Consider the following 14,307-nt stretch of genomic DNA (forward strand, 5'->3'; position numbering starts at 1 on the left):
AGTTATCAAACAAGCAAAATGAGTTATACATTAACTAATAGAAATTAAGACTCACTGCTGACATATCCATCACTTGCCCCCTCTAGACCAGACATTGTTGATCGTAGGTCATCTTGTGAATCAGATGGAGTTAAAGTGAAGTCGTCAACATCTCTCACCTGTTAAAAACAGTATATACACAATATGAATCAAAATCAGGAGACATTTCTGGCCCTAATGGATCCAGCTGCACACTCCTTACTATTTAAAATCACCACTAAATAACTAAGTTATTACAAAACATCAAATCAGTTATTGCATTCATGGTTGTAAACACCGTAGTTAAGGCTACGTACAGAGTTCCTTTGGAAGCTTCTTCCGCCCATTTTCACTTATTTCTAATGGTCATAAAAATGTCCCTTTAGGGCTGAAGTTCTCTATGGTTGGTCACAGCCAACGTGATATTTTTGGGAAAACTGTGGGGGAAACCCTTCAGCTACTTTTCAGTTATGGGAGAATTGGGGAAACTATAATATTAAAAAGACATTTTTACTCTTCTGTTACACAGAATGTTGAACAAATGCCTTCTTTTTGTGAGGGCAGAGAGGATATGAAAGATAAGTTATAAGTGACTGAAAAAATACCTCTGATGACACTCAGTACGGGCATTAGCAGAGATGTGATCAGTCTAGTGAAATCCTGCTCACTATGTGAGCACAATCAGAGCAAGGCAAGTTCTACATTCTTCCTGCCATGGCAGGATAATGGCAGGGGCTACTCTACTCCTAGGACAATCTCATGAGTGAAATTGTAAAATGTTTAATTGAAATTTCACATTTAAAGTCTTTGGAACTGTTACAGGATTAACCGAATTTTAAACTTTCGTTTAAAGAAAAACAGTTATTTTTCTGCTGGCAAAAAGGTACATTCTGCTGTGTAATTGCCATTCAATTACTATACATTCAGTTAAGTATTAAATCGTCATTAAAAACTCAAAAAGCATTCAAATGCTTATTAAGAGATTGTTGATGAATATTTTCAAGGAAGAATGGTCTTATGGGTATGGTACTGGACTGGGACTCAAGAGGTCTCAGTTCAAACCCCAGTGTTGCCACTGGCAGCCTGGGTGACCTTGGATCAGTCAATCCCTGGGAGTCTTTCCACTGATTTGAATAGACATCGGATCAGGCTTTCTGTATCTCAGCTCCCCATCTGCAAAATGGAGATAATATTTCTTTTCTCCCATCCTTTGCCTGACCTGCCTTGTCTATTTAGATTGTAAGCGCTTCAGGACAGGGACTCTCTCTTACTAGTGCATGTAGAGCATGCCTACCATAATCTATGCTGAAGCCTTTAAGCATTATTGTAATACTATCAATAATGAATTATAAACTCTACCAAAAGCAACTTAGATTCATAGATACTAAGGTCAGAAGGGACCACTCTGATCATCTAGTCCGACCTCCTGCACAGCGCAGGCCACAGAATGTCACCCATCCACTCCTATGAAAAACCTCACCCATGTCTGAGCTATTGAAGTCCTCAAATCATGGTTCAAAACTTCAAGGAGCAGAGAAGCCTCCCTCCAGTCAACCATGCCCCATGCTACAGAGGAAGGCAAAAAAAACCTCCAGGGCCTCTCCAATCTGCCCTGGAGGAAAACTCCCTCCCGACCCCAAACATGGCAATCAGCCAAACCCTGAGCACATGGGCAAGATTCACCAGCCAGATACCCAGGAAAGAGTTTTCTATAGTAAATCAGATCCCATCCATCTAATATCCCATCTCAGGGGATTTGGCCTATTTACCCTGAATATTTAAACATCAATTACTTACCAAAATCCCATTATCCCATCATACCATCTCCTCCATATACTTATCGAGTAGAATCTTAAAACCAGATAGATCTTTTGCCCCCACTGCTTCCCTTGGAAGGTTATTCCAAAACTTCACTCCTCTGATGGTTAAAAACCTTCGTCTGATTTCAAGTCTAAACTTCCTGGTGGCCAGTTTATACCCATTTGTTCTTGTGTCCACATTGGTGCTGAGCTGAAATAATTCCTCTCCCTCTCCTGCATTTATCCCTCTGATATATTTATAGAGAGCAATCATATCTCCCCTCAACCTTCTTTTAGTTAGGCTAAACAAGCCAAGCTCCTTAAGTCTCCTTTCATAAGACAAGGTTTCGTTTCCTCGGATCATCCTAGTAGCCCTTCTCTGTACCTGCTCCAGTTTGAATTCATCCTTTTTAAACATGGGAGACCAGAACTGCACACAGTATTCTAGGTGAGGTCTCACCAGTGCCTTGTATAACGGTACTAAAACCTCCTTATCCCTACTGGAAATGCCTCTCCTGATGCATCCCAAAACCGCATTAGCTTTTTTCACAGCCATATCACATTGGCAGCTCATAGTCATCCTATGATCAACCAATACTCCAAGGTCCTTCTCCTCTTCCGTTACTTCTAATTGATGCGTCCCCAACTTACAGCTAAAATTCTTGTTATTAATCCCTAAATGCATAAATTTACACTTCTCACTATTAAATTTCATCCTATTACTATTACTCCAGTTTACAAGGTCATCCAGATCCTCCTGTATAATATCCTGATCCTTCTCCGAATTGGCAATACCTCCCAGCTTTGTATCATCTGCAAACTTTATTAGCACACTCCCACTTTTTGTGCCAAGGTCAGTAACAAAAAGATTAAATAAGATTGGTCCCAAAACCGATCCCTGAGGAACTCCACTGGTAACCTCCCTCCAACCTGACAGTTCGCCTTTCAGTAGGACCCGTTGCAGTCTCCCCTTTAACCAATTCCTTATCCACCTTCTGATGTTCATATTGATCCCCATCTTCTCCAATTTAACTAATAATTCCCCATGTGGCACGGTATCAAATGCCTTACTGAAATCTAGGTAAATTAGATCCACTGCATTTCCTTTATCGAAAAAATCTGTTACTTTTTCAAAAAAGGAGATTAGGTTGGTTTGGCACGATCTACCTTTTGTAAAACCATGTTGTATTTTGTCCCATTTACCATTGACTTCAATGTCCTTAACTAATTTCTCCTTCAAAATTTTTTCCAGGACCTTGCATACTACAGATGTCAAACTAACTGGCCTGTAGTTACCCGGATCACTTTTTTTTCCTTTCTTAAAAATAGGAACTATATTAGCAATTCTCCAATCATTCGGTACTATTCCTGAGTTTACAGATTCATTAAAAATTCTTGCTAATGGGCTTGCAATTTCAGGTGCCAATTCCTTTAATATTCTTGGATGAAGATTATCTGGGCCACCCGATTTAGTCCCATTAAGCTGTTTCAGTTTCGCTTCTACCTCTGATATGGTAATATCTACCTCCATATCCTCATTCCCATTTGTCATGCTACCATTATCCCCAAGATCCTCTTTAGCCTTATTAAAGACTGAGGCAAAGTATTTGTTTAGATATTGGGCCATGCCTAGATTATCTTTAACCTCCGCTCCATCCTCAGTGTTAAGCGGCCCCACTTCTTCCTTCTTAGTTTTCTTCTTATTTATATGGCTATAGAACCTTTTACTATTGGTTTTAATTCCCTTTGCAAGGTCCAACTCTACTCGACTTTTAGCCTCTCTGACTTTATCCCTACATCTTCTGACCTCAATTAGGTAGCTTTCCTTGCTGATCCCTCCCATCTTCCACTCCCTGTATGCTTTCTGCTTCTTCATAATCACCTCTCTAAGATGCTTGCTCATCCAGCTTGGTCTACAACTCCTTCCTATGAATTTTTTCCCCTTTCTTGGGATACAGGCTTCCGATAGCTTCTGCAGTTTTGATTTAAAGTAATCCCAGGCCTCAACTACCTTTAGATCCATAAGTTCTTCAGTCCAATCCACTTCCCTAACTAATTGCCTTAATTTTTGAAAGTCAGCCCTTTTGAAATCAAAAACCCTAGTTGCAGATTTATTTTTGTTAATCCTTCCATTTAGTTTGAACTGAATTAGCTCATGATCACTTGAACCAAGATTGTCCCCTACAACCATTTCTTCTATGAGGTCCTCGCTACTCACCAAAATTAAATCTAAAATGGCATCCCCTCTAGTCGGTTCAGCAACTACTTGATGAAGGAATCCATCAGCTATCGCATCTAGGAAAATCTGAGCCCTATTATTATTACTAGCACTGGTCCTCCAGTCTATATCTGGGAAGTTAAAGTCTCCCATGATCACGCAGTTTCCATTAGTATTTACTTTATTAAAGACATTAGAAAGGGCTCTATCCATATCCAAATTAGATCCCGGAGGTCTATAGCACACCCCAAGCACTATCGTAGGAGAGGCTTTACTAGTTTTCTTCCCCAATGTAATTTTTGCCCAGACGGACTCTGTCTTATCCATTGCATCGCTTCTTATTTCTTTACACTCTACCTCATCATTGATATACAATGCTACTCCACCCCCTTTACCTTTGTTTCTGTCTTTCCTAAACAGCACATACCCTTCAATACCTGTAGTCCAGTCATGACTACTATTCCACCATGTTTCTGTTATCCCTATAATATCTGGTTTCACGTCCTGCACCAGTAGCTCTAGTTCCTCCATTTTGTTACCTAGACTCCTCGCATTGGTGTACAAACATCTTAATTTTTGCTGTTTGGCCTCGCTCACATTTTGTACCCTATTAGGCACAGTCATTCTACAGCCAGTATAACCTATTAGACTAGTATCCACACCGCCCTCGCTCCTTATATACATTCTCCTACCCATGGCTGTATCCTTTCTTACTTCCCTCCTTCCCTCTTCTTCCTGTAACTTCCTGCAGTACTTACAGCTGAGGCTGTGATAGGTTGTCTAATATTGAGGGCTGGGTCTGTGGTGAGATTTCACTGCACCAAGTGATGGGAGGGAGGTATATGTTTATCAATATCACACTACACTTTCCAATAGACTCTGTATATTACAACTCAGTAGATACATAATTATAACCAGTCCTCCAAGAGGAAAGCATGAATACATATAGAAGGTAATATATAAGCTATTTAGAGCAGAGTCTTTAACTTTTAATGCACAGAGCTTAAAACACTACTGGCACCACTGTAATATAAATAACACTGCCTTTAAAAAAATCAATTACCATGATAATTTGGGAAGAGACCTCAAACAAACCCTATCTTTTAAAAACCGAGTAAAAATATTCACATGCAGACAATTGTTGCAGTAAGTTGAAGACTCCCAAGACAACATGTAAACTCTTTCTTGAGTGCCATTAATTACAAGAGGAATTTCATCCCAACAGTCTCATTACTTTATTGTGGCCTTCAATTTGGAATTGCCAGGCCTAACACACCGAGTCCCTTCTCCCTGAACTTTCTGAAGCTGCCAGGATACCATGAATGCTCCAAAAGTTCCAAAATAAAACCCACACTCCATTATCATTATTTATATTGCAGCACCAATCTACAGTCATGTTGAAAGAAAGCCTCTACCTTGAGGGGTTTACAGTTCAATCTAGTTTTCAGAGAACGAATTTCACTTACAGAGAGCAGCGATGAAATGATGTAATACAGCCTAAAGCATGCTTCACTGTCTCCAACCAGGAGATGAACAAATAAAAGATGCCTGCTATGACACAGTATCTATTCTTCTTGATGTATACTTACCAATATTAGTTTCCATGGGAACACACAGAGCACATGACCCAGCAATAAAAAATTATTGGTGGAGGGATGGGGAGGAAGGATCTTACATTTAATATTTTTTTAAAAAATCCTGATAATTACCAGAATCCTTTTTTCCGTATTTTGGTACTCAGCGATAGAGTAGGTACTTTCAGAAAAAGCTGGAGACTTTAAATCTAGTCTGGCCACTGCTTCCTCATTGGTATTAGCATACAGACTTTGATATCCCAGCAGTCCAGGGGTGTCTCCTTGTACGACAGATGATTTGTTGTGCTTCATTTCAAAGTCTGCGCTGTGTACACTATCAACTTCTGAGAAGGGTGTTAAGTGAAGACTTGGTTGAAGTTCTATGCTTGTCTCCTGCTTTCTCACAATTTCAGGTGAGTCCCATGAAGTCATATCCATGACTAAACATTTAAAGTCCTTGGGTGTCTCTTCAGCATGCTCTGTGTTTTGTGAAAGGTTGTTCAATTTGCATTTTATTGAGTCTGGAGTTTGATGAAATTCCAAGATTTGCTGACAGTGCTTTTTCAGATCTTGCAGCTCTCTGGCCTTGTCTGTCATCTGTGCTTCCTGAGTCAGGAGTGTCTCTTGCAGTTGCTTAATCTGAGTTTTTAGATTTCTGCTGTGAATCTTCAAGTCAGCTATAGCTGCATCTTTCTCCTAGAGCAAAACAACACACATAACATCAATTTTCTGTTTCCTGAATTCAAATAAAAGTTCCCACTAGTGCAAAAAATATTCAGCTTCTGAGAAGATTCTTTTAAAGCAAAATATCTAATTTGTTTTTAATCCTAGCTATGATTACAAGAACTCAGAAATAATTCAACATACTTCCTCATGACAGTTTGGCCTTTCTTTTATCTTCAAGCCAAGATAAATGAATTCATCTAACTCTTCAGAATAGCTACTGTCGCAAAACAAAAACATTTAATACAGATTATATTAGTACACTACACAACAGCAATGTGTAAAGTAAACTATTAATGTATTTTTTTTAATTACTTCCCTTTTAGGTTTCACTGGTATAGTGAAATGTAGTGGCCAAGTTTTTTGTTTGTTTGTTTTTTTTAAACAGAGACATCAAAACACATTACCATTGGTATATGTGACATCTCCACTAAAGAAGGCCTTTTGTTGGAGAGGAGGGATCTTCCCATCCACTTCTACAAAACTGAACTATTCATTTAAAAAATTAAATTTATCCCTTGTAGTTGTGAAGATTACATTCATTTGACATTAGGAAGGTTAACAAATGCAATGTTCTCTTTCTGAACACAAATTTATCAGAAGGTGTACAAAAGAATAGAACAAGCTTGTAGGGACAAAACCAGAAAAGATAAGGCACAAAATAAGTTACACCTTGCAAGGGACATAAAAGGCAATGTGAAGCGGTTCTTTAAATACATTACAAGCTACAGATTGACTAAGAAAAGTGAAGGTCCTCCACTTAGCAGGGAAGGAAAGCTAATAACTGATGACATCAAAAAAGCTGAGGTGTTTAATTACTATTTTGCTTCAGCCTTCAATAAAAAGATTAATGGTGATCAGATACTCAACACAAATAATATTAACAATAAGAGAGATGGAATACAAGCCAAAACAGGGAAAGGACAGGTTAAGGAATATTTAAATATGGTAAGATGTATTCAAGCCTGAAGAAATTCTTCCTAGGGTACTTAAGGAACTCGCTGAAGCACTCTTGGCACCATTAGAATTATCCTGGAAAATTCATGAAGGACACGTGAGATCCCAGAGGACTGGACAAAGGCAAACATCAGACCTATCTTTAAAAAGGGAAACGAAGACGACTCCAGAAATTACAGACCTGTCAGCCTAACTTTGATACCTGGAATGATACTGGAACAAATTATAAAACAATCAATTTGTAAGCCACCAGAGGGTAACAGGGTCATAAGGAATAGCCGGCATGGATCTGTCAAGAATAAATCATGCCAAATCAAATTTCCTTCTTTGACATGGCTCCTTGCCTAGTGGATGGGAAGAAGCAGTAAACCTGATAGATCGTGATTTTAGTAAGGCTTTTGACACAATCCTACATGACATTCGGACAGTGATTAATTGTTCCCCATGTCCACAGAAGGTAGAACAAGAAGTAATCAGCTTAATCTGCAGCAAGGGAGATTTAGGTTAGATATTAGGAAAAACTTTTTAACAATAAAAGAGTAATTAAATTCTAGAACCAGCTTCCAAGGGAAGTTCTGGAATACTCAACACTGGAGGTTTTTAAGAATAGGTTGGACAAAAACCTATCATGGATTGTCTAAGTGTACTTGGTCCTGCCCCAGCACAGCAGGCTGCACTTGATGACTTCTTGATGTCCCTTCTAGTCCTAGTTTCTATGATTTGATGCTCCTGTCATGAAACTGCCCTGAGGCTCAAATCCTCAGCCAAGTGCACAGCCAGTCTGTGCACAGTGCAGTTGCTCTGAGGTTTGGAAGCAATGCTACCCCACAGGCTTCTCTGTAACCACCAATCTAGCCTCTTGGCTACAGTAGATGCCACTTCCATCCACACTGTGGCAGAAACTGATGTAGTGGTGGACCCACCAACCTTGCCCCCAAATTTTAGTTCTGCAGTAGCCCACAGAGAACACATGCATAGCAGCATATAGCATGTCAGCCATCCCAAGACTCTTACACACCTCTTAACAACTACATGAACACACAGTACATGTAGTTCAAGCAATGGTAAGGAAGTTAAGTATTCTGGCTAGTAACCTACTGGATGATTTCTCAACAGCTTCCTGAGCCAGAAGAACTGAACCTTCTAGTGTCATACTGAATCTGACCCATCATCTTTCTAGCCTTCTATATTTATAACAACAGCTTTTAAAAATACTACAATTATGAATAAGTACTAAAGGATATATACAATATACAAAAAGCGTTAACATGAAGAATACAGACAACTTGTAGACATATGAACAGTACTTCAGTCTTTATGATCTGAGATTCTACAGATCTCATTTCCAACATTGACATTTGGATCTTATTTCTATCTGAAGCCTTTGCTTTAATGACCAGGACTCAAAGCTTCTCTTTGAAACCACTTTAATATTAACAATTGGAGAAAATTGGCAATGATGAAAAATGTGCCAAATTAACTCTCAGTCCCTTTCACCCCATTACTATTCCAACATACCTTTATGTCCTCCAGTATTTTACCAGTTTGTTCTTCACTTAATTCTAATTTCTTTTTCACACAGGCTAATTGAGACTTAAGTTCTTCCTGATGCAATGTCATCTTTGTAATTAGATCTTTGTGGTTTTCTGAAATGTTTGTTGCCTCTAACTGTACTAGAATCTGTAAAAGAAAAAACAATTGTAGGTTGCTCTTTTAAAAAGTGAGCCATTTCCACGTTGGTGGACTTCATTCTGTCGGTTTTGGAATTCCTATCCAAGCATCAACTACCATAATTGTCATTTAAAAAGAATAAGCTCCTATAAGCAACAATGTTTCTATAAAAGTGCTGATAACTTATGGGGTTTAAACAAAAATGTGTTTCAAGTTATTATTGTATATGTTTATTTTACAGAAGGCAGAGAATGAGGACAGATGCACTTCATACGCTAGGGGAGGATTTCATCACACAATCTTCAGCACAACCTGTGTGGTTCTACTTATAAATCCAGGTGTGTATTTAGTATTAGCACTGTACCATCAGCAATTTGATGCTTCTAGTAACATTAACCAATGACAATTTGAGATCAAATAATTCTATTCCTATTTCAGGATAGCAGTATCAACACTGCCTTCCTTAATGTTGATGCCAACAGAATACATATTTGGTATTTATTATATGACTCATTACAAGAAAGGTCTGAGGAGAAGTATAAAGCATATGTTCTAAGCATGGCTGTATATAACAATCACCCTCTTTAATGTTTTAAGAAGCTGAGAAAATGCAACATTTGGACAGGCTGTGTGGTCTAGCGATTAGGGCAATAGACTGAGCTCAGACACGTGGCCTTTCATCTTGGGTCTGTCACTAATCTGCTGTGTATAATCTCTGTAAAGTCACTTCACCTCACTGTGCCTCTGTTTTCTCTCCCACCCTCTGTCTCTCTCATCTATTTGCATAGTAAGTCCTTTGCAACAATCATACCATATGCCTGTACAGTGCCTAGCAAAATGGGGTACTGATCTCCACTAGGGCCTCTATCAACTGTAATACAAATAATTATAAAAACATTTGCTTTGTTTAAGGATTAATACTTTCTATAACCACTTAAGAAGGTGCAGACTTATTGTACAGAAGCACACATCTACAGATGAACAATATATATGTAAGTGATTTTAGGCAGTATTAGTATTTGTCTTGTCCAATGTGTACCTGAAGAAAACAGGAACGCAACATCAGTGAAGTCTAACTAAATTCACTATTGCTACCTCAGTGATAAGCTACAAAAGCCTAACTAGTGAAATCACTCCAAATGTTAACAGAGCAATTTCTCAACTAATAACGAGCTACACACAGTTGTGATGTTTGCACTGTGAAGCAGCATGTGAAAGTAATATGATGTAACTATAATGTTCTATGACATCATGACAGGTGTGCATGCATGTTTTATATCAGTAATACTGTAATTAATGGTCAGTTATTTTGCTTAAGTCTCAGCTGTTTTGCCTGAATTGGACATTGTAGAGACTGTAATAATGCCAGAGAAGCATTTTGCCTAATCCATGTAGCATAGTTGGTATCTGGTCTAAAAAAGCCACTTTCCTGCCGATCTGGCTAGGCACAAGTAATATAGTGTGAATGAGCAACATCTGGACTTTTATATGAGCATAGTTCTTTTGAAGTGGGCATCCTAAATCACAGAAAGGTTTCCACCCCATGTGTGCATTCATACACCCAATCTCTCTCCCTCTGAGAGTGCTTAACCAGAGCAGGTTTGCTATGCATACTCCTGAAACCACAAATTGCTCTATTCCACCACCTTAGGGAAGCCTTAACCAGGCAGCAAATGTGTGCATAATTGGCATCTGCAGGGCAAAGCAGAATATGCTCCAGAGAAGTGCTCTCCAGGTTAGGGCAGCTAATGAAATTTACTGAGATCAAATGATCTTTTCTGATCAACTGATTCTACACAGAGGGAGGAAAAGGGAATCTTGGTGATGTGTCCTCACAATCTTTCAGCTGTGTCAAATTTTAGAGGTGAGCTACTAAAAATATGTTTCTAAGTAGTTCTCAAAGACTACCAGAAAACAAGCGTTCATTTATCAATGTTGATTTCCTTAGCTTATCTAGGTTGACACTATTGGTGCTCATAACATTTACCTTCACCCTTTCTCAAAATCCTGAATGGTGGAGGAAATCTACCATCATTGTAAATTTTATCCTTAGTGAAAGCACCAAATAGCTCAATCTACACATTTTATGCAGTGACAGCCAATGGTCGCACTAGCATCACCACACCAGTGAATTTAATACCAGTTAGTGCCCAGTGTTAGAATAAAGTTTCTAATTTTACAAGTTAATAAGATCAGACAATAAATCTCTTAGACTTGCCCAGAGAGATAAATACAAAATGTACTACATCAGAGCTGCCTTGACTTCAACATTTAAAAAAAGTTGTTAAAAAAATAATGCATACCAATTTATCACTTTGGGAAACTGAAGCTGCAAATGACTGATCAGCATTTGCTCCTCTCTCTTCTCCCAATTTATCCATTCCATTTGTATGAACTTGAACCTCTCTTTCTTGTTTTAAGACCAGTTTATGAAGTTTAGCTTCTTGATCATTACTTTGTTCCTTTTCCTTGTAGGATTCCAGCTGTGAATAAAGGTCATCTCTTTCAGAGCGCAGGGCTTGGAGTTCTTTCAAAACCTCCTGAATCTGATCTTTCAATTTTGTAGCATTTGCTTGAAGTTCATCTATTTCTCTCTGGTAAACTACTTCTTTCTGATTCAGTGTTTGAACCTTGAAATCAAGCCTGGAGACTTCTGACTGAAGGGTTTGAACTTCTTCAGCCTCAGTTTTCTGATGCAGATCCTTCTTTAACAGTTCATCTTCAAGCCTTGCAATCTTTTCTGCTAGGTGCTGTAATTCAGCTGCCTCCACTACTTTCTGCTCCGCTACTGTCTTAAGCTGCAAACTGCTCTCTAAGAGAGTTGCTTCTCTCGCTCTCAGTGTATCTTCAAGCTCTTGAATGCGAGTGGACATGATCCCCATTTCACCATCTCTCTGAGAGAGGTGTGTCCTTAGAAGGCTGTACTCCTCCTGAAATGCATCATACTGTATTCTTAGGGACGTTAACTCTGCCAAGTGCTGCCTTGAAGACTCCTGTACATTTTGAAGATTTTGTTCTAAAATTTCCACCTCCATTTTAAACTGAGATTCCTTCTCTTCAAGCAGCTGCTGCAGGGCTTCTCGAGCAGTTGAGACAAGTTCTAATTCTTCCTGAAGCTCCTTCAGGTTGGAATGTAGCAATACAGTTTTCTTATTCTTATCTGAATGCTCCTGCAAATCTAGTGATCCTTTCTTCAATTCATTCTGAAGGTTCTCTACCTGCTCCTCCAACCTAAGCAGGTTAAGGTTATCTTGGCTGTCACTAACTTCATGACACATGGGTCCAAGTTGTACCAGCTCCTTTTGAAGCTTCTCAATCACTCCATGAAGCTGCTCTACCTCTTCTGCTTTATCTCTATGCAATCTTTCCTGGTCACCACGAAGATGCTCAACGAGTAACCTGAGTTCATCAATTTCAGATTTTCTATTTTCCACGACCTGAGAGAAAGAACAAGACTGAAATACCAATTGGTACACAGTTACTTCTGTTGAAGTATCAGAATTCCCACTACTTAAAAGTTCATTTACCAAAACAACATATGTGCAATTTCAGTTACTAGAAGGACCTCATCTTCAAAGCAGCCAGTCAATAAAACAGATTTAATAAGGGTAAGGTTTGAAAACTTTACTGGGCGCCTTGTAGCTAAAACACTAACCTCATTAACAGACATGAAAAAAGCCCCCACTCCCAAGCACAGTCCAGAGATAGTTCCCTGGTGAGAAGGCCAGTACATCCACTTCCCTCCTCTCACAGCTGGAAAGGGTGGGACCTCTCAGTTTCCCCAAAGAATGCTGTCCCTCCACCTGACTTGCAAGGACACCACCGTCCTGTCCCCGCAAAATGAAATCTTTCACAATAGCTTAATTATTAGTGTGCTCACTTTAGAAGTTCAATTTTCCTTCCCCTTCTCGCAGCTGAAAAAGGTGGACTTTGAATAGCTAAATATTTATCTTAAGTATTAGCATACCCACACAATGTATACTATATAATTACATACTACTCACTAGAGTTTTGAAAGGGGCTTCTGTTACATTTGATTTTTTTTAAATTTAAGGAAAATACATGTATTTTTAACAAATGCTTAACTCTAAGACTAAGAATTAAGCAGCTTCTCCCCTGAGCAGCATGTGCCATAAGAGAGGATACAGATAATAGCAAAGCTGAGAAACCCACATTTGGGACGGGAAGCTACTCCCTAAACACATCCATGTAGGCACCCCAAACTCTACTACAGTTTAAAATCGACAGCTGAACTCTGTACTACCAGGATACTTTTGTCAGGGTGGCATTAAGGGGGAAGGGAACAACTATTTAATGAACAATTCTCTCAAGCAGCACATGTCATAATGCAAGCTTCTGTGCAACAAGTATTCTCTATTGCAGGTTTTTCCAGATTATGAAGAAGATGTGGCAAGTGGTATTAACATTAGCATAGGGACCTACGGTGGTGGAGGAAGAAGGGGAGGGATCCCTTTGTTAAGGTTGACATCTGGGGGTCTTAGTTTTCCCATAGGTCTAGTCCCATTACAGGTTTTGGTGGCCATGTTCACCTAGCCATGCTACAATTCTGCCAGTCCACACCTCTGTGAGAAGAGGATGGGTTGGAGCTATGCAACAACCTGAGCTGTAGAGATTTTCACATATTTTCCTTGAAATAAAAGGAAGAAATACATGGATCTATGTCAGCAACCTGATAAAATGGCAGCTAACTATTCATAATTCATTAGCTGAAGTGATTACAATTCAGTTCATCTTTAAATACCCCAATATTATCTAGAAAAAGTGACAGGTTTCAGAGTAGCAAATGAGAGCATACCCAATGAAGCTCATTCACTTATCTTGCTAACTATGTTCCCAATATTACCATAGGACCAAAGTTGAGTGATTTTCTCGTTTGTAGGCTCAAAATGAGGGGCGCACACACACACAAAAAATCATTTTGTCAGGACATTGCTTTTTAAAATGTGTCCTAGTATACCACTTTTTCTACAAAAAAGAAAAGGAGTACTTGTGGCACCTTAGAGACTAACAAATTTATTAGAGCATAAGCTTTCGTGAGCTACAGCTCACTTCATCGGATGCTTTTTCCACCAAATGCATCCATATGACTTACGAGGAGAGGCTGAGGAAACTGGGGTTATTTAGTCTGCAGAAGAGAAGAGTGAGGGGGAATTTGATAGCAGCCTTCAACTACCTGAAGGGGGGATCCAAAGAGGATGGAGCTTGGCTGTTCTCAGTGGTGGCAGGTGACAGAACAAGGAGCGATCGTCTCAAGTTGTAGCCGGGGGAGGTCTAGGTTGGATATTAGGAAACACTATTTCACTAGGAGGGTGGTGAAGCACTGGAA

General features: G+C 39.2%; 1 protein-coding gene across 18 annotated transcripts in view; it reads right to left on the bottom strand.

Moving 5' to 3' along the window:
• The window catches only part of PCNT (pericentrin), a 238,033-nt gene that overhangs the window by 64,615 nt on the left and 159,111 nt on the right, over positions 1–14,307 (bottom strand). For 12 of the 18 annotated variants that reach the window (XM_043505819.1, XM_043505821.1, XM_043505806.1 and 9 more), the window contains 4 exons: positions 11,264–12,415; positions 8,808–8,969; positions 5,745–6,305; positions 56–158 (listed from right to left, as the gene is read on the bottom strand). In XM_043505819.1, the coding sequence (XP_043361754.1) occupies positions 56–158; positions 5,745–6,305; positions 8,808–8,969; positions 11,264–12,415 (1,978 nt within the window). The remainder of the gene's footprint in view (positions 1–55; positions 159–5,744; positions 6,306–8,807; positions 8,970–11,263; positions 12,416–14,307) is intronic. The other 6 variants (XM_043505816.1, XM_043505814.1, XM_043505813.1 and 3 more) reach the window with 1 other exon arrangement.

The sequence above is a fragment of the Dermochelys coriacea genome, chromosome 11 (genome assembly GCF_009764565.3).
Source record: "Dermochelys coriacea isolate rDerCor1 chromosome 11, rDerCor1.pri.v4, whole genome shotgun sequence".
Classification (NCBI taxonomy): domain Eukaryota; kingdom Metazoa; phylum Chordata; order Testudines; family Dermochelyidae; genus Dermochelys; species Dermochelys coriacea.